Source organism: Camelina sativa, chromosome 6 (assembly GCF_030686135.1).
Source record: "Camelina sativa cultivar CO46 ecotype springtype chromosome 6, ASM3068613v1".
Classification (NCBI taxonomy): domain Eukaryota; kingdom Viridiplantae; phylum Streptophyta; class Magnoliopsida; order Brassicales; family Brassicaceae; genus Camelina; species Camelina sativa.
Genome location: NC_141885.1, coordinates 15182089 through 15200675, shown reverse-complemented (window position 1 = coordinate 15200675; position 18587 = coordinate 15182089). Strand labels below are relative to the sequence as shown.

The window sequence follows — 18587 nt, the reverse complement described above, 5'->3', positions numbered from 1 at the left end:
CCTAGCTATATATCTTTGTAATCGTCATTGTGAATAAGACATGAGAAACTTCTTCTATCTCGAATTGTTCATGGTATCAGATCTCTGAACATTTTTTGTTTTTGTTTTCTCCTTCTTTGTTTCTGTTTTCTCGATGGCAACTCCGACGAACTCGAACTCACCCGAAACTACGACAAACCCGAATGTGGTGGAGACACGCCGTACGATCTCCCGTTACGACCTTACCGCGGCTGACAACTCTGGTGCTGTGATCTCTCATCCCTTACTCAAGGGATCGAACTATGATGAATGGGCTTGTGGAATGAAAACTGCTCTTTCTTCTCGCAAGAAGTTTGGTTTTCTCGATGGCTCTATCGCTAGACCCAATGAAGGCTCCTCAGATCTCGATGATTGGTGGACCATTCAAGCACTCCTTGTTTCCTGGATCAAGATTTCCATCGATCCGTCTCTTCGTTCCAGTATCTCCTACCGCGATGTTGCTAAGGATTTATGGGACACCTTGAAGAAACGTTTTTCAGTCACTAATGGTCCTCGCATTCAACAGCTGAAGGCGGAGTTGGCCTGCTGCAAGCAAAGATGTCTTGCTATTGAGGCTTACTTCGGCAAACTCAATAGGATTTGGGACAACATGGCACACTATCGTCCCTTGCGTGTTTGCAAGTGTGGGAAGTGTGAGTGTGACCTTGGGACTCTTCAAGAACAGGATCGTGAGGGTGACAAGGTTCACGAATTTCTTTCTGGTTTCGATGATAACTACCATACCGTGCGGTCTACTTTGGTTTCTCGTATGCCTCTTCATCCCTTGGAGGAGGTGTACAACGTTGTTCGCCAAGAAGAAGATCTAAAGACTAATGCTCGTCTAACTGAACCTACGCCGGAAGTTGCTGCTCACGCGGTGCAGGTGAAACCACGCTCGACTCCTTTTCGTACCGATGTTTCTGATCCTAATGTTGTGTGTAAGCATTGCAAACACTCTGGTCATTCTTCCGACAATTGCTTTGCTGTTCTTGGCTATCCTAAATGGTGGGGTGACCGACCTTGAAGCAGGACTCTCACTAGTCGTGGCCGAGGAGGTGCTTCATCCAGTCGTGGGCGTCCTCTTAATTATGCCAATGCAGTTCATGTCCCTCCCACACCAAACTCTCACCATGCGAACTACACAATCACGGATGCTGATCGCAATGGTGTAAGTGGTCTCAATGATGATCAGTGGCGTATGTTGATGAATCTCTTGAATGGGGGAGCCATCACAAGCACTGAAAAAGTATCCGGTAAGTCGTGTACTTCCTCTTGGATTTTAGACTATGGTGCGTCATCACTTAACAGGAAATTTTGAGCTTTTAACGGCTGTTTGCGATATGCCTCCGGTTCTTGTTATCTTGGTTGATGGTCGAGAAAGGGTTTCTACAAAGGAAGGCACTGTTGTCTTAAGGTCCAATCTGGTTTTGAAATCAGTCTATTTTGTCGAAGCGTTAACCGCTGATCTGATTGCAGTAGGACAATTAATGGATGAGAACCGTTGTGTGATTCAACTTGCCGATCACTTTCTTGTCATTCAGGACCGTGTTTCGAGGACGGTGATTGGAGCGGGTAAGCGGGACTCCGGAACCTTCTACTTTCGCAGAACAGAGCTTGTTGCAGCGGTTCGGACTCGTGAGGATACATCCTATGAGTTGTGGCATCATCGCTTGGGACATCCTTCTGCTCAAGTTGTTGGTTCTCTTAAAAATATTTCAGTTGGAAAAAATTCTTTGCCATGGTTAAAAACCAGTTTAACACCACCGTTTAACACTTCCGTAGTGATAACGGCACCGAGTTTATGACTCTAACGAATTACTTTCAACAAGAGGGGGTTCTTCATGAGACCTCTTGTGTCGGTACTCCTCAGCAAAACGGAAGGGCTGAAAAACATTTCACTAGTTGTCTTTACGACGTATCAATGGGTTTATGAAGAGATCCACTAATCGACGACAGGTTTCGTGTGTTATCATTGCAAGAATAGTTACTTGTAACAAAATTCAAAGAGAAAAATGGATATAATCAAAGTTCTCGTCAACGTTGACGTTTACTCACTGTTTGATTTCTCCTGAGACGTACGACAGCACTAATCTTATCTGTTCTCTGTCAGTTTTGTTTCCTACAATTTCGAGGAATCTTTCGCAAAAACGTAAATAAGGTTTGAAGAACGTAACTGAATGAGAGACGTTGAGGGCTGAGTTTGTAGTGACGAGTTGTGTGGTGTTTTATTGTTAACAAAATGGCAAGTACGTAGTCTTCAACGACTATAGGCACAAGAAATTTAGCCATGCAGTTTTTACTAAGTCTGATAGGTAAAAAGTTTAAAAAATACTTTTTACATGAAAGTATTTGTTTCATCAAGTTTTTAAAGTTGTATGGTTTCGCACGTAAACCTCATCACAAAACCACATCGTTTACTATTGTATATTTTTTGTAACGTAAGTTTCTGAAGTATTTGGATGTAGGATGATATAACTTTCTTTCTGTAGCAGAACAAATTAACGCTACAAATTAAAAATAAAAACGAAAAAAACTACTTTATGTACAACAATTTTGAAGTATAAACAAAAGTTTTAGAAACCAAAAAGTAAAATTCATGCGACAATATTAGCCAAAATTTGATAGTCAGGTCAGAACTGCGTATGCAGTATGCTTCTTTTTCTTTTCACAATTGTTATGAATGCAGAAAAATTGAGGAATCCAGATACACAACAAAGCTCGTGTTAGCTAGAACTTTGATTATACTTTTTTCTTTGAACTTTGATGCTCAACAGCAATGGATAAACCACACAGCTAAAACGTCATTTTCATTATTATCCCCAAAAAACATGTAAAGCTGGTAACACAAGTATACAATCTTGTATGGAACAAAACAGAGCATAAACAGAGAGTAAAAGACAAACGACAAATTATGAAACGACAGCATGATGTTATAGAAACCTCAATATAAAATTTTAAGTGGGTTGCAAAAGTTTGTAGAGTTTTAAACTTGAACACTTCAATGTCTGGTCGTTCTTCTGGTATATATATTTGCTGATATAATAATCTGTGATGGCTGGCATTCGATTCAAATGTCCTGCATGAAAACATAATGCTGTTTTTATCGTGCTTTCTAATGTTTGCGATGCCCCCTTTTATGATTTAATAGGAATTCTGTATTCATATCGGTTTTGTTGCTTCTTTAATGCACGTAGACATTTGTTACCTTTGATATGGCAATTTGACAAATGTCTATTAAATCAGCTCCTAGACAATATTTCAGAAGCTGTATTGAAGTTATGATGTGTTATGGTCTTGCTATTGTACTCATTTACTTTCCTTGCCGCTAAGTACGTTCCCGAATTCTAGCTTCAACATAATTTTGAGCTTATGCAGAAAAGTAAAATTTCCTACTCTCGGAAAAGGAAAATAGGTTTTTTTTTTTTTTTTTTTGTTGGGTTTACTAACTTGTTATCTTTATTTTTTTTTATGTTTTGTTGAAGAGAATCGATATGGTGAATTCTGCGAGGTATATCGAAATACAAGAGGAACGTAGGAACCTAGCAGTATGGGTACACAAAGACGAGTTTCTCCAAGCTTTGAAAGAAAATCAGAAGGTGATACTGGTGGGTGATACGGGCAGTGGTAAGACAACGCAAATCCCACAGTTCGTTTTAGAAGCTGTGGTCTATGAAAACCCTAATCCTGGTGGGACTGGGAGGTTGGTTGTTGGGTGCACGCAGCCTCGTAGAGTTGGAGCGATGTCTGCAGCCCGCCGAGTTGCTGAAGAGATGAATGCAGTGATCGGTGAAGAAGTCGGTTACATAGTCCGTTTCGACGATTGTAGCAGCTCCAGAACCGTGCTCAAGTACCTTACCGATGGAATGCTTTTGAGAGAAGCACTGGTGGATCCGCTCTTATCAAAATACAAAGCGATCATTCTGGACGAGGCCCACAAAAGAAGTATAGTCACGGATTTGCTTTTTGGTATTCTTGAAAAAGCCTTGACTAGCCGGCCTGCTCTTAAGCTGGTTGTGATGAGTTCAACCCTACACTACGCCCAAAGGCTCCAACACTATTTTAGCGGTCATAATGTGCCTCTCATCAAAGTCCCAGGTAGGCTCCATCCAGTGGAGATCATTTATACTCAAGAGCCTGTGACTGACTATCTCGAGGCTGCTATACGGAAAGTTATCCAGATTCACATGTGTGAGCCACCTGGTGATGTTCTTGTTTTCCTAACGGGGGAAGAAGAGATTGAAGATGCTTGCAGCAGGATCTTACATAAGCTCGGAGATCAAGTCAAAGTCGTGCCACTGTATTCCTTCCTCCCGCCTGCCATGCAACAGAGGGTTTTCGATCAATCCAGTGAGAAAGATTGTCGTCTCCACCGACATTGCAGAGACTTCTCTATCCATAGACGGGATTGTTTACGTCGTTGATCCTGGTTTCTCCATGCGGAAATACTACAACCCACAAACTCGTCTAGACTCCTTGGTGGTGTCCCCAACATCCATGGCAAGTGCTGACCAGAGAGCACGTCGTGCAGGTACAACAGGGCCTGGTAAATGTTTCAGGCTATACACACAGGAAATTTACAGTACTGGCTTAATAGTGCAGGAGGTTCCTGAGATGCATAGAGCAAACCTCGTAAACACATTTCTGGCCTTGAAAAGGCTGAGTGTGAAGGACTTGTTATCCTTGAATTTTATGGATCCTCCTTCCCAGAAGAGCCTTATTCAGGCCTTGACGGATTTGTTTGACCTGGGAGCAGTGGACGATGAAGGTAACTTGACAAAGATAGGCGAGATGATGAGTCTGGAGGTCTAATTAAAGCTGATTTATTATTGTTCCTATTTTTCTCATATGTTAGATACTTAACTCCATTATGTACATGCTTAACTGCAAATTTTAAATAATATTAGCCAAAATACAGACTACTACTTTATACAACAAATTTTATGCGACACTATCAGCCAAAGTTTGATTATAAAGAACTGATGTACGATGCTTCTTTTTCTTTTCACAGCTGTTTTGCCAATGCAGACAAATTATGGAATCCGGATACACAACAAAGCTTGTGTTGAGGAGTTGACTGTTAACAAAAACGGTGATCTGTATTCAGATCATATGAATAAGGGAATACATGATATGATTACTTGTCATTTACTTCTCATATCAATCTCTTTACTGTGCACATATTCTGTTTCCTTGTATAGCTACTAGGCTCTGTATATAAACCTCTGTACTCTCATCTAATACAATTATCAATTCATACATTCTCTATATGGTATCAGAGCCTTCCTATACCTAGACCTAAATTTTTCTCTTTTTTTTTCTTTCTTCTCTTCCGCCGCTTTTCTGGTTCTCTTCGTTCTGCTCATCATGTCTCAACCTCACAACTCTCCTGTCAACACCACCATGAATGCAGCCTCTGAAACCGTGACCCCAAACTCTGAAGCTCTTCTCAATGTCAACATGACAAATGTTGCACGGCTTACTCCTACCAACTACATCATGTGGAGTCGTCAAGTCCATGCTCTTATTGATGGGTATGGTCTTGCTTCGTACCTTGATGGATTTAAGGTGTTCCCTGCTGACACAGTCACGGTTGATGGCACCAGCTCTCCCAATCCTGCGTACGTCAACTGTGTCTGTCAAGAAAAACTACTCTACAGTGCCCTCCTCGGTGCAATCTCCGTCTCCATCCAGCCGATCCTCTCTCGTGCTCACACCACTGCTGAGATCTGGACCACACTTGCCTCCACCTATGCAAAAACAAGTCGTGGTCATATCCGTCAAATCAAGCTCCAACTCAAGAACTGGAAGGAAGATACCAAAACGATCGATGCGTATCTTCAAGGCCTTACCACCCGTTTTGATGAACTCGCACTTTTGGGAAAATCTCTTGATCATGAAGATCAAGTGGAGATTATCCTTGAAGGTCTTCCGGAGGAGTACAAGACCATCGTTGATCAAGTCGAAGGTCGTGATACACCACCGACTATCACCGAACTCTATGAGAAACTCATTAACCATGAGTCGAAGTTGCTGACAACACAACCTCTTCTGTCTACACCAATCACTGCCAATGTTGCTCTGCCCCAGCGTAACAACACCAACCCTCGCACTCAGAACCGGTTTCACCAACGCAACAACACCAACTGGAACTCCTCGTCTCGTCAACCTAATGACTTCCGTGCACCTCGTCCGTATCTTGGTCGTTGTCAGATTTGTGGAACTCAACTTGCCCTGTTCCAGCAACAACAACCACGAGCTAACTTCATCACTGCTACTCCTTGGCTGCTCAACTCTGCTGCGACCCATCACATATCCTCCGATCTTGCCAATCTCAGTCTTCATCAACCCTATACCGGTGGCGAACAAGTGGTAGTTGGTGATGGCCAGGGTCTTCCCATCACTCACACTGGTTCAGCTTATCTCACATCTCAAACTAAACCTCTATCACTCACCAATGTTCTTTATGTGCCAGACATTAAAAAGAATCTCATTTCTGTCTATCGCATGTGCAACGCTAACCGTGTTTAAGTTGAATTTTTCCGGCGGCTTTTCAGGGGAAGGCGTTGAGCATGGGGATCCTGTTACTCCAAGGCCGTGTCCACAATGAGCTCTATGAGTGGCCCTCTTCATTTTCCCATCCCTCCGTCAACTCCACCACCATCACCAATCTCAAATCTGATGCTTCTACATGGCACTCTCATCTTGGCCATCCATCTCTCTCTATTTTACAAAAAATGCTTTCTAGTTTTAATTTACCTGTTTCCAATTATCCAATAAAATCACTCGTTTGTAGTGATTGTTCCATCAATAAGAGTCACAAGTTATCTTTTTCTGAGTCCTCTATACACTCCTCTCGTCCTCTTTGAGTATTTGTTCACCGATGTGTGGACTTCCCCTCTTCTCTCTTACGATAAATTCAAATATTATCTAGTTATAATGGATCACTTTACTAGAAATACTTGGCTTTATCCCCTCTCACAAAAATCTCAAGTCAAAGAAACATTCATCAAATTCACCTCTCTTGTTGAAAATTGTTTTTCTACTAAAATTGTCACTCTCTTCTCTGATAATGGTGGAGAATTCATTGCTCAACGCTCTTTTCTCTCCACACATGGCATCAGTCACCTTACCACTCCTCCTCACACACCTGAACACAATGGTCTTGCTGAAAGATGTCATCGTCATATAGTTGAGACAGGCATTGCTCTACTCACTCATTCTGATATTCCAACAACCTACTGGTCATATGCTTTCTCCACAGTTGTCTTTCTCATTAATTGAATGCCTACTCCAATACTTTCTTTTCAATCTCCCTATCACAAACTATTCGGCCAAACACCAAACTATACCAAGCTCAAAATTTTCGGCTCACTCTGCTATCCCTGGCTAAAACCCTACAATACTCATAAGCTTCAACCCGAATCTTCCCCTTGTATCTTCCTAGGCTACTCCCTCACACAAAGTGCCTATCTTTGCCTTGAACCAAAATCCAACCGCTTATATGTCTCTCGCCATGTTGTCTTTGATGAAACACAATTTCCCTACAAAATTCTCTCTTCCTCATCTCCAGCTTCTACCGAAGCTTCTCCACCTTCCTCTACATGGCTTCCTCCTCTCACCATCGTTCCCTTCAATGCTTCACCACTCATAGCAGCTCCGTCGCGGTCCTTGGAATCCAGCGGTGTTCCCACGAGCTCTGCCTCTTCACCATCGTCAAGTCCTCCGGAATCGTCGGCTCCGGTCATATCACCACCTCCGCAATTGTCGCAGGAATCTAGCTCACGCTCTGCTTCGCCTTCTAATACCGGAGACCCCACATCTACCTCGCCTTCGCATCGGTCAAACCCGACATCACCATCTCTTTCATCCTCGGCCCAACAAACTCCATCACCAGTGCACTCGGCCCATTCTGCAGGCCCATCAACATCTTCATCTGCGGCCCATAATGACACATCTTCGGACTCGCAACCAATCTCACGCCAAGCCTCTCCGGCACCGGCACAACAACCACCTACTGTTCATCCTCCACAGCCACCTGCAAATCCTCCTCCCAATCAGCATTCAATGCAAACTCGATCCAAAAATAACATTGTGAAATCCAATCGGAAGTTTGGTCTCTCGTCCATCATCACTGTTGCTTCCACTATTGAACCCAGGACTGTTGCTCAAGCTCTTCGTGATCCTCGTTGGTGTAACTCCATGTCCGATGAATTCAACTCACAACTTCGCTATCGTACTTGGAATCTCATTCCTCCTGATCCCTCGTATAATGTTATCGACACCAAGTGGATTTTTCGAACAAAGTTCTTACCCGATGGCAGCGTGGATAAATTCAAGTCTCGCCTGGTTGCTAAGGGCTATAATCAACAACAAGGGATTGATTATCAAGAGAATTTCAGTCCAGTTATAAAGGCGACAACTATTCGAACTGTTCTCGATGTTGCTGTCTCTCAGTCCTGGCCAATTCGACAAATTGATGTCAACAATGCATCTTTGCAAGGAACGCTCACTGAAGATGTATATGCCTCTCAACCAGAAGGGTTTGTAGACCCTGATCGTCCAACCTATGTTTGTAAGTTGAACAAGGCATTTTATGGGCTCAAACAAGCACCACGTGCGTGGTACCTTGAACTCAAACAATACCTTGTGAGTGCTGGTTTTCACAACTCTCTCTCTGACACATCTTTATTTGTTCTTCGTCGTGATAAGCTCTTGCTCTATGTCTTGGTCTATGTGGACGACATTATAGTCACTGGCAACAATGCGACAATGGTTGAACAGATTCTCGACAATCTTGGCTCTCGATTCTCCATCAAGGACATTGGTGATGTCTCCTATTTTTTGGGCATTGAAGCAATATGAACAAAGTATGGTTTACATCTCAATCAACGCAAATATGTGCTAGACTTGTTGGTTAAAATGAAAATGCAGGATGCAAAACCAGTTGCCACACCAATGGTCACAACTCCGAGACTCACGCTGGCGGGTCACCATATTCCAATCCCACGGAGTATCGCACCCAGGTTGGAAGTCTTCAATACCTTTCATTTACTAGACCTGACATTGCGTACGCCGTTAATCGCCTCTCACAGTTCATGCACTCTCCCACATTGGATCATTGGCAAGTTGCAAAACGTGTTCTACGTTACCTTGCCAGCACCAGTTCTTATGGTCTCTACTTCAGAAAGGGCAATCCTCTCACCCTCCATTGCTTCTCCGATGCTTATTGGGCAGGTGATGTATCAGATTGTGTTTCTACTAATGCCTATATTATTTATCTTGGTGGTCAGCCTATCTCTTGGTCCGCTAAAAAGCAGAAGGGTGTTGTTCGATCATCCACCGAAGCAGAGTATAGAGCTGTCGCCAATGCCACTTCCGAACTCATTTGGATATGTTCTCTGCTCTCTGAACTTGGTCTGTCTCGCACTATCTCACCTACCATCTACTGTGACAATATTGACGCTACCTACCTCTGTGCTAATCCGGTTTTCCACTCCCGCATGAAACACATTGCCATTGACTATCACTTCATCCGTGAACTCATCACCACTGGGAAGCTCTGCGTTGCTCATGTCTCCACAAAGGATCAGCTTGCTGATGCGCTTACAAAGCCTCTCCCACGTTCAACGTTTCAGTATATGCGTGACAAAATTGGAGTCACCTTAGTCCTTCCATCTTGAGGGGGTGTATTAAGATCATATGAATAAGGGAATACGTGATACGATTACTTGTCATTTACTTCTCATATCAATCTCTTTACTGTGCACATATTATGTTTCCTTGTATAGGTACTAGGCTCTGTATATAAACCTCTGTACTCTCATCTAATACAATTATCAATTCATACATTCTCTATAATTTGTGCTTAACAGCAATGGATAAACCACAACTACAATGTCATTTTTATTATTAGCCTGCTGCCTGGTAACACAAGTATTCAATCTTGTATAGAGTGAACAGAGTATAAAACAAAACCACAGCTTATGATAAAACAAAATGATGTCGTAGTACATGCCTCAGTTTAAACTTTGAAATGTGTAAAGTTACGAAGTTTGTAGAGAAAAGCATATACTCTTCAACGTCTGGTTGTTGTTCTTGTTTTAAAGAACCTCTCTCTGATTGAGATCAACTCCTTTGCAGCTTCACTCGTTGCCAAACGGTTCGTGGGAGATTCCTCACAACACCTAAGCCCCATCTCCAAAACAAGTGTCAAGCACTCAGCAATAGGGAAACCAACTCTGAGACCAATGTGAAGAATCGATTCGTCTGCAATGTCTAATACTCTTTCCAGCAACGCCGACTTGGTGTAGCTGTGTAAGGTAAAGTTTCCCCCAAACAACTCATTGGTTGGTCTTTTTCCAGTGAACATTTCCAAAAGGAGAACCCCAAAGCTATACACATCACCATTTATTGATGGTTCTCCTCCCATTCCATATTCTGCACCAGAAAATTCACAGAAACAACATTAACATACTAAAATGATATACTAATATTATTCATAAGATGCTACAAATGTATGGTAATATACCTGGTGCGACATAGCCGATGGTTCCTCTAACGCCAGCTGAGCTTAGTTGGTTGAAAAAGGACCCCTGGTCAAATTTGAGGAGAAGATGAGCCGACCAAAGTCACTAACATGGGCAGTTAGATCATCGTCTAAAAGTATGTTGCTTGGCTTAAGATCGCAATGTCTATAGGCTCATGACAATGAACATGAAGATAAACTAAAGCAGTAGCCACGTCTATGGCAATGTTAAGCCTTTCAAGAAGTGTCAAGGGTCTTGAGGGCCTACGGATCTCTTCTACTTTCTCTCGATGCAGCCACTTATCCAAGCTTCCATTCGACATGAACTCATATACGAGAGCTCTGAATTCGTTTCCTTGGAAATCAATACTAGCACAAGCTGTCAATAGTTTCACAAGATTACGATGCCTAATGTCCTTCAAAGATTCACATTCTGCCATAAAGCTCTTCATAGCTCCACGTCTCTGCAGGTTCAGAACTTTCACTGCAACCATCGTTCTCTCCTTTGGGAGCAACGCCTTAAACACAGTACCAAAACTGCCTGACCCGATCATATTACTTGAAGAGAAGCCATTTTTTGCATTACGAAGATCTCCATAACTTATTTTATCATGGAAGACTTCCAAACTAGAAGGAGTTGGGTCATTGGTCTGCTTGTTCTTCTTTCTTTTTTTGAACCAAATCAAAGAAACCGAAGCTATGAACAACAGCAAAAGAAAAGTCATGCCTACGCTTACTCCAACAACAACTTTCTTTAAATGAGAAGAATTGTGTTTCTCCATTAGTGGTTCTTGCGCGAGGCATGGCTTTAGCTTCAGTTCCTTGATGCCTCCACAAAGATTTTTGTTTCCAAATACCAAAATGATAGAAGAGTTCTGAAATATTCCTTTTGTAGGCACCCTTCCTTCGAAGTTGTTAAACGATAGATTGAGATATTGCAACGAGGTGAAGTTTGCAAGATATTCATGTATACTTCCAGAGAGATTATTGTTTGAGAAATCAACCTTCGTAACACCGACTAACCCACTTATATCTGGAATGGCTCCATCAAAAAAATTTCCTTTGAGATAAAGTTGTTTCATAGAAAGACACTTTCCTAAACTATGTGGTAGGTGCCCTGATAATCTGTTATGAGAAACATCTAACCCAACTAGATTTTGAAGTCTCCCAACATCTTTTGGTAGAGAGCCCGTCAAAGAATTATTTGACATGTTTAGAAAGAGAAGGGATTGGATTTCCATAATTTCCTGAGGTATAGTCCCATTTAACTTATTAGACCCAATATACAAATGTAGTAGGTGACTACATTTTCCAAAACTCGGAGGAACGGTTCCATGAAAACTATTGTGTAACAAATTGAGTTTTTCTAATAAAGTGATGTTGCCTAATGACGATGGTATCTCCCCTGACATTCTATTTAAAGCGACATCTAATACCCCAAATCTTGAAAGCTTTCCAAGAGATGTTGGGAGTGGTCCTGTTAACATATTACTGCCCAGCCCAAGTATTTGTAGGTTTATGAGATTCCCAATGTCATGAGGAATGTTTCCTGAGATGAGATTTTCTTCAAGGTTTAAATAGATAAGGTTGGTGGACATATTGGCAATTGAAGCAGGCAAGAAACCGCCAAGCCTATTATAACCAACATCTAACTCATGTAGTTGGGTGCAATTAGTCAATGAATCAAGAAATTCAAGATCTCCAACAGAGTGACTGCCCAGAGAATTATCAAGAAATGTCAAGAGTTGCAAATTCCTTACCTTTCCAAAGCTAGAAGGAATACTTCCTTTCAGATTGTTGTATTCTATTACCAGATTTTGGAGACTAGAGATATTGGTAAGTGTTGTTGGAATGGCTCCAGTTAAATAATTATGTCCCACAGTTAAATCTTGAAGATTTGGTAACAAATAACCAATATCAGGCCTTAGATTACCCCAAAAACCATTACCATACATGGATAAATACTCAAGTGAGGACAAGTTGTAGATAGCAGGAGGAAAAACACCAGAGAAATTGTTCATTGTAAATTCAAGATAGACCAATTGAGTCAAGCTAGCTATATCTTCAGGAATTTCTCCTTTTAAATTGTTTTTGTCTAAGCCAAGTTCTCTAAGGGATGTTAAGTTTCCTAGAGATGGAGGGAGCTTTCCTTTCAGTTTGGTTCTATCAAGGTATAAAGTAACAAGCTTTGTCAATAACCCTAGTTCTGAAGGAACACCTCCTCCAGAGGATTTGAAGAAAACACAAGCTCCAACAATCTAGAGCAGTTAGACAAACTGGTTGGAATCCCTCCTCTGAGAAAATTAAAGCTCATACCCAAGTGTTCAAGTCGAAACAAGTTTGCCATCTCTTGAGGGATAGTTCCACCAAAAGAGTTATCAGAGATATTAAGTGATATGAGAAATGAAAGATTACCAATTGATGGTGATATCACTCCCCCCAATTGCAATCCTCCTAAGTGCAAATGTGTTACTCTCTTGTGTTTGCGGCCACATCTAACCCCAGTCCAATTGCAGAGAGGGAATGAGTGATTCCATGAGGACAAGACAACTCTTTTGTCTTCAGAAACTTGAGACTTGAAGTCCAACAACGCTTGCCTATCAGTTTTGTCGGTAAAACCATGTGTTTCAAGTAGCATGAGAGCAATGAAAGCAAGTAAAACAAACAGTCCCATGTTTCTCATTTTTTTTTTTTTTTTTTTTGTTGGTTAAAAGCTTTTGTGGTGCCTCTCATGTTTTGCAGGTAAGTGTATATATAAGAGACCAAGCAATTGGAAAATGCCTTTAACTTGTGGTGAAAAATGATAACGCAACTTGAAGCAAAATTGTAATAACAACTGGCAGACTTTTCCATAAAGAGGCCACGACAAAAAAAAAAGATATTTCACATGACTTTTCTATAGATAATTATGTGGTGGCTGAATTATCCGTCGTATATAATGGATCTGGAATCTGGACAAGTAGCTTAAGAACACATGCATGGGACATTACGATCACACGGCAGTCATCTTTTGTCTGTAAGCACACAACATTACTTGATGAAAGTCAGTAAACTTTGCAGAGGAAACCGAAAAAACACTTCAGCCTCTGCTTCTCTATGGTTTAATTTGATCTAATAGCTTCCCACGACAACACCTGTTTACATGACTGAAAGTTTGAAATATCACTACGCGTAAACAAATTGACACATAGCACCATAGTTACTTTTTGTCCCAAAAAAAAAAAAGCACCAAAGTTACCTGACCCAATCAGTGCAAAATAGGGATTAACAAACTGCTAGACTTTTCGAAAATATAAGTCAAGCTAAAGAGACCAAGAAAAGGAAAAAATTAAAGAGAAGAGTCTTTATGACTTTTCTGTAGACTGATTGCGGTGGACATTGTGGGGTAGCGTATGTTCTGGTTACCGTGTTTCCGAGGAGAGCTTGATGGACCAATTTAACACTGTTATCCTCAAGGTTGACAACGATAGAAGGTGAGAGATTTGTTTGAGGCATTTTGCAATCGCTTGGAATATTTGATGTAATGGCATGTTCATGACGGTTCATGGATCGGATGACGAGGCGGTACCCATGGAAGATGCGAAGGAGTTTTTAAAGATCATACCAAACCACAAGCTGGAGATTGTGGAAGGAGCTAATCATTGTTATACCAAACATCAAAGTCGATTGGTTTCAACAGTTGTGGAGTTCATAAATGGTCATTGTGAAGAACAACTAGTTTTTTAGATTCTACACTCTGTCTAAATTCTGGTGCGTGTTTTTGAGATCAATAATAACACTTGAGATCAATAATAAATTCTGGTGCGTGTTTCTTCTATTGTATATCGTTTTAATGTGCACATTTTATATGGTTTCCACCGTAAGTGTCACCTCAAATGTATCAAACTATTAACTTGTCATTCTTAGATATACTACTAGCAAATAACAAATCATATGATCAAATTTTATTTACTCTGCAAATTAAATTGAATTGGACATTTATTTTTATTTTTGGTTGACCAAATTTTTTTCTAAAAAGTAAATCAAGTGATAAATATATAATAGTTAGTAATTGTCAAAATATATCATAGTAATAATAATAATAGATAGTCCTGTACATACTGGCGTCAGAGCTCTTTCTAAATATTTGAGAGCCGAAATATACATTTAACAGGTCCAGAGAACACAAACATACGACGAAGATAATAACATATGAAGAAGCATAAGTAGGTAAAGTTCTTACAACCAAGTTCAAGGTTTTATCTAATCGCCTTACCAGAGAATCCTTACCAGGAAGGATCAGACAGGTGTTGGGACGTTGGATATCGGTGGCTCAGGCGCTACAGCAAAGTGCAGTCCCCTGCGTTGAAGACCACCACCGTGTATCATGAAAGCAACTTCTGCGGCAGCTAGAGCTGCTGCTTCCTGATTTCATAGAAACAAAAATGGTACATTGTCTTGTACGTTAGATTGAGCATTTTTACAATTTAACAGGGTTTGATACAGAGAGTTTTTTTTTCGTGTGCACACCTGTCTTTGTCTTCGACGTTGTAGTATACCGATGGCCCATGCCATGATGTAACATGGGAGGAGGAAGCCAGCAGCACGAAGAAGGAAAAGCTATTGACACCAGAGAGTAAAAAGCAAAGAAAGAATCAATCAAATCATCAAGAAACTTAAAGAAGTGTATACAGAGATAGTATAAAGACGTAGGGAAAGATGTACATACAGAGAAGAAGGCAGTTGGATCGTCCTCGTCTTCTGAGTTAGTTGTGAGATTTAGCGCATCTCGTAACAGTAAAAGTGCCATGAGCTGCCATCACAGAAGTATTGAGTTAAAGTTGGAATGAAAAAAAAGAACATTCAGTTCACATGGTAAGAAATCATATTCTCGACAAGATTATTGAAAGAAAAGTGCAAGCTTACGATGAGAGCAGCAGAGCGACAAAAGGCAGCTCCGCTTGAGTTAGACTCAGAATACTCGTCATAGTCAGCTTCCAAGAAATGGCGTTCTGCTGCAGCCATTGCCAGAATGCGCGGGTCAGTCAAGTCCAATGGCACTCCGTTCTCCCAATCGTCACTGCAGGCAAGAACAATGAGGCTCCAGCATAAAAGAGATAATCACAACCAAAAAAAATGTATATGAATATGAAAACTTTTCACAGGTGTTTTTTCTTCTCCTGATGTAATGTTACCAATATAAAAACCACCTTTCTGAAACTTAAATGCATAGATAATGTTAGTTCTCGATATCTTAAAGATGAGAGTGCATCTTGAATTCTCTGTACCATACCAGATTCATACCATGTCAAAGCAAGAATAATTGAATGTATATAAGACTTAGCAAATAGATGAGGAAGACAGTTCATGGCTTAAGTATACTGATGGGTTCTTCATAAGGTATTGATTTGTTATTATAAATGGTTACAAATAATCCACTTGAACAACCACTCAACAAGTCATAATTCTTTTTGTTAAGGACAAACTATTTTACTACTGGAATATCAATTTGCTGTTCAAGTCAGTAAAGCGGCAAGAAACATAAGATATTAGGAAAACTTACCCGATGTGAATGATCGTTTCATCAGGAGGAGGAGGCGGAGGTGCTGTATATCCAGGTTGATAAGGCTGATCATCATCAGGGGGATAAAACAAAGAAATTTTTAGAAGTTGTAATCGACATTTGTAACATAGAAAGACTTAAGCAGCAATAACAAGAGGAACCATTCTAAACTAACATAGAAAAATCCCAACAAGTAACATAGAAACAATCAAGACCATTTAAATTCAGGAACGTTATGTAACTACAACAATATTAAGGTTATTGTTGATCATCCAAAAGTTAAACTTAATTAGCATTTGTGGCATCTTAAAACGCTATGAACTTTAGATATGTAAATTGACATAAAGATAACAAGATTTAGCATCAGAGTCAGAGAAATTGATGAGTTTTACCTGGTGGCATATCTCACAGGTTATGTCGCCTTTCTCATTACACCAACGCTGAACACACTTGCGATGAGCATACTGCCGTAAAATCAAAAAACTCAATAAGAAAAAAAAACTCTCAAGCCAATAATACCATAAAAAAACAAACAACAAATGAGATCACACAACATATTACCTTCAAACTACCATTACAAGCACAAGGAGCCTCAAGGTTCTTAGTGGTATCTTCCTCTTGGCAAATACGGCACTCAACAGATTGGAGGAGAAGTGGTTCTTCTTCCTCAGCTTCATCCACAGATGATGAAGAAGAAGCCAAATCCGTGCCTTGAGGCCGTGAAGAGCTCTCTCCTGAAGAATCTTTCTCCATCTCAGAAGTAATGAGACGATCGGTACATAAACTCAAATGATCAGCCATGTTAACAAACTTAGCACCAAATTGATATCTGTAACCAAGAAGCTCAAATACATTAAATTCAGGAACATTTGATAAAATCTCACAGGAACAAAACAAACCCTAACCGAAAAAATAGCCCCAAATGCAATTAACAAACCAAAGAACAGAGACAAATTCGATTTGATCTTTAGAATCAAACCCTAATATTCTACAGATGTAAATTCGAAATTGAATCAATTTTAACCATAGAAGAGTAATAATAATCGATGGAAATTAACATTACCTTGAAATTATTCTTGAATTCGAAGAAAAAAATGGTATTTTTTACGAAATCTGGAACCTTTTAAGCTCAAAACGAGAAAACTCTTTTTTTTTTTTTTTTGTCGATACGAGAAAACTCTTATTACAATTTGTGTTTGTTTTTGTCTCTCCGTGTTCGGTCTGAATGAATGTAATCAGATAAACATTATTAAATGTTTTTGGGAGCGCGTTTTTTTAATAAAAATATCTATAATAAAAAAAAAATGTATAGGTATGGAATTAGCTTCCGCATCAGTACGAACCGGAGCGTTGGAGCTTGGTGAGATTAACGTCTGTTAAACGGCTAGTCGGGAAAAGCGCTCGTCTAGTCTTTGGTCAATTTTGGTTACGATTTCTTTTTGGTTTTAACTTTAAAATGTTACTAAATTTTTTTTTTCACCTAAATCAGATCGAAGAATTAATTAATTAACAAATTGGTCAATATAGTAATTAATTTGTTGAACTTTAGTTGAAAGAGAATTTATGTGACATATTAAAATAACATTATTTGCTTCTTTTTTCTACAATAGAGTAGGCAAAAATGAACCAAGTTGCATACAGCCTTTTTAATAAGTTGAAAATTCTTCTATAGGTTCCTTTATTTCATCCTAATAAGTTTGACTTTTTTTGCCTTTTGTTAAAAAAACTCAGTTATTAAATGAAACCGCCTTCTAATGTTTGCATGTTTGAATTAACCAGTCCAGTTTGAAAAAAGAAAAAAAAAAATCATGTGCATTCAAGGTCGCTTATCCGTTTTTTATCTAAGATACTTTTTTTTTTTTCTCTTTTCAAATTAAGACACTTGGGTTGCATTTTTTGCATATACCAAGTATACATACATAAAAATCCGAAGCTCCGGTTCGTTCTAAAGATGACAATTGTAAGTGACTATGAGACACATCAAATCAGAGTATATATGTAACATAGTATTATGATGTTTTTGCGGATAATTGATTGTATGAATTGATTCATATGGTTCTTATAATGGTTTAGAGGGATTGAAATGTCGTGGGAATGAACCATTCATAGTTGATACTTTTGCCATAAATGGTGACATATCAAGTGCATAATTGGAAATGTGGTTTTCACAAAACTAAGGGTCCGAATGGTAACCGCGGATTTAGTAGTGTGAGACAAAAAAATTGGTAGTGCGGTACGGTTCAACTGCGGTACGTGCGAGATAAAAGTATTTGCGGGACAAGTGCGGTATTCCAAAATAAGCGGTACAAAATAATATTTGATTGATGAAAAACAATTGGCAGTGCGGATTTCATATTATTTTATTAATAACTAATATAAGTATATATTTTCATTTCTTTTGCATTAATAAATATATATATATATATATATATATTAATTTCTGAATTTAAAATATCAAAAGTTATTTAAAATTAAATTTTAATATACATATTTATTATTGAA

General features: G+C 39.7%; 4 protein-coding genes and 1 pseudogene across 4 annotated transcripts; 2 read left to right on the top strand and 3 right to left on the bottom strand.

Annotated features, from left to right (window-relative positions):
- The first annotated feature begins 133 nt into the window (after window positions 1–133).
- On the top strand, window positions 134–1042 carry LOC104698943 (uncharacterized). The gene has a single exon (XM_010414314.2). It carries the CDS (start codon window positions 134–136, stop codon window positions 1040–1042), a length of 909 nt encoding a protein of 302 aa, XP_010412616.2.
- Window positions 1043–3494: 2452 nt separating this feature from the next.
- On the top strand, window positions 3495–4827 carry LOC104698942 (putative pre-mRNA-splicing factor ATP-dependent RNA helicase DEAH3 pseudogene; annotated as a pseudogene).
- A 268-nt stretch (window positions 4828–5095) lies between these two features.
- On the bottom strand, window positions 5096–7806 carry LOC147942618 (uncharacterized). The gene is made up of 2 exons (XM_087453045.1): window positions 5868–7806; window positions 5096–5765 (listed from the first exon to the last, which is right to left on the bottom strand). Exons 1-2 carry the CDS (start codon window positions 6358–6360, stop codon window positions 5665–5667), a joined length of 594 nt encoding a protein of 197 aa, XP_087309171.1. The 5' UTR covers window positions 6361–7806; the 3' UTR covers window positions 5096–5664.
- A 2091-nt stretch (window positions 7807–9897) lies between these two features.
- On the bottom strand, window positions 9898–13290 carry LOC104790961 (putative LRR receptor-like serine/threonine-protein kinase At3g47570). Its single transcript, XM_010516758.2, is given in 5 exon segments — window positions 9898–10455; window positions 10547–10639; window positions 10642–10710; window positions 10713–12770; window positions 12773–13290. Coding segments are annotated over 5 exon segments (3036 nt in total). The 5' UTR covers window positions 13227–13290; the 3' UTR covers window positions 9898–10093.
- A 1304-nt stretch (window positions 13291–14594) lies between these two features.
- On the bottom strand, window positions 14595–17463 carry LOC104790960 (uncharacterized). The gene is made up of 8 exons (XM_010516757.3): window positions 17149–17463; window positions 16647–16914; window positions 16478–16549; window positions 16086–16150; window positions 15449–15602; window positions 15252–15335; window positions 15053–15142; window positions 14595–14947 (listed from the first exon to the last, which is right to left on the bottom strand). Exons 2-8 carry the CDS (start codon window positions 16884–16886, stop codon window positions 14822–14824), a joined length of 831 nt encoding a protein of 276 aa, XP_010515059.1. The 5' UTR covers window positions 16887–16914; window positions 17149–17463; the 3' UTR covers window positions 14595–14821.
- Window positions 17464–18587: the final 1124 nt, after the last annotated feature.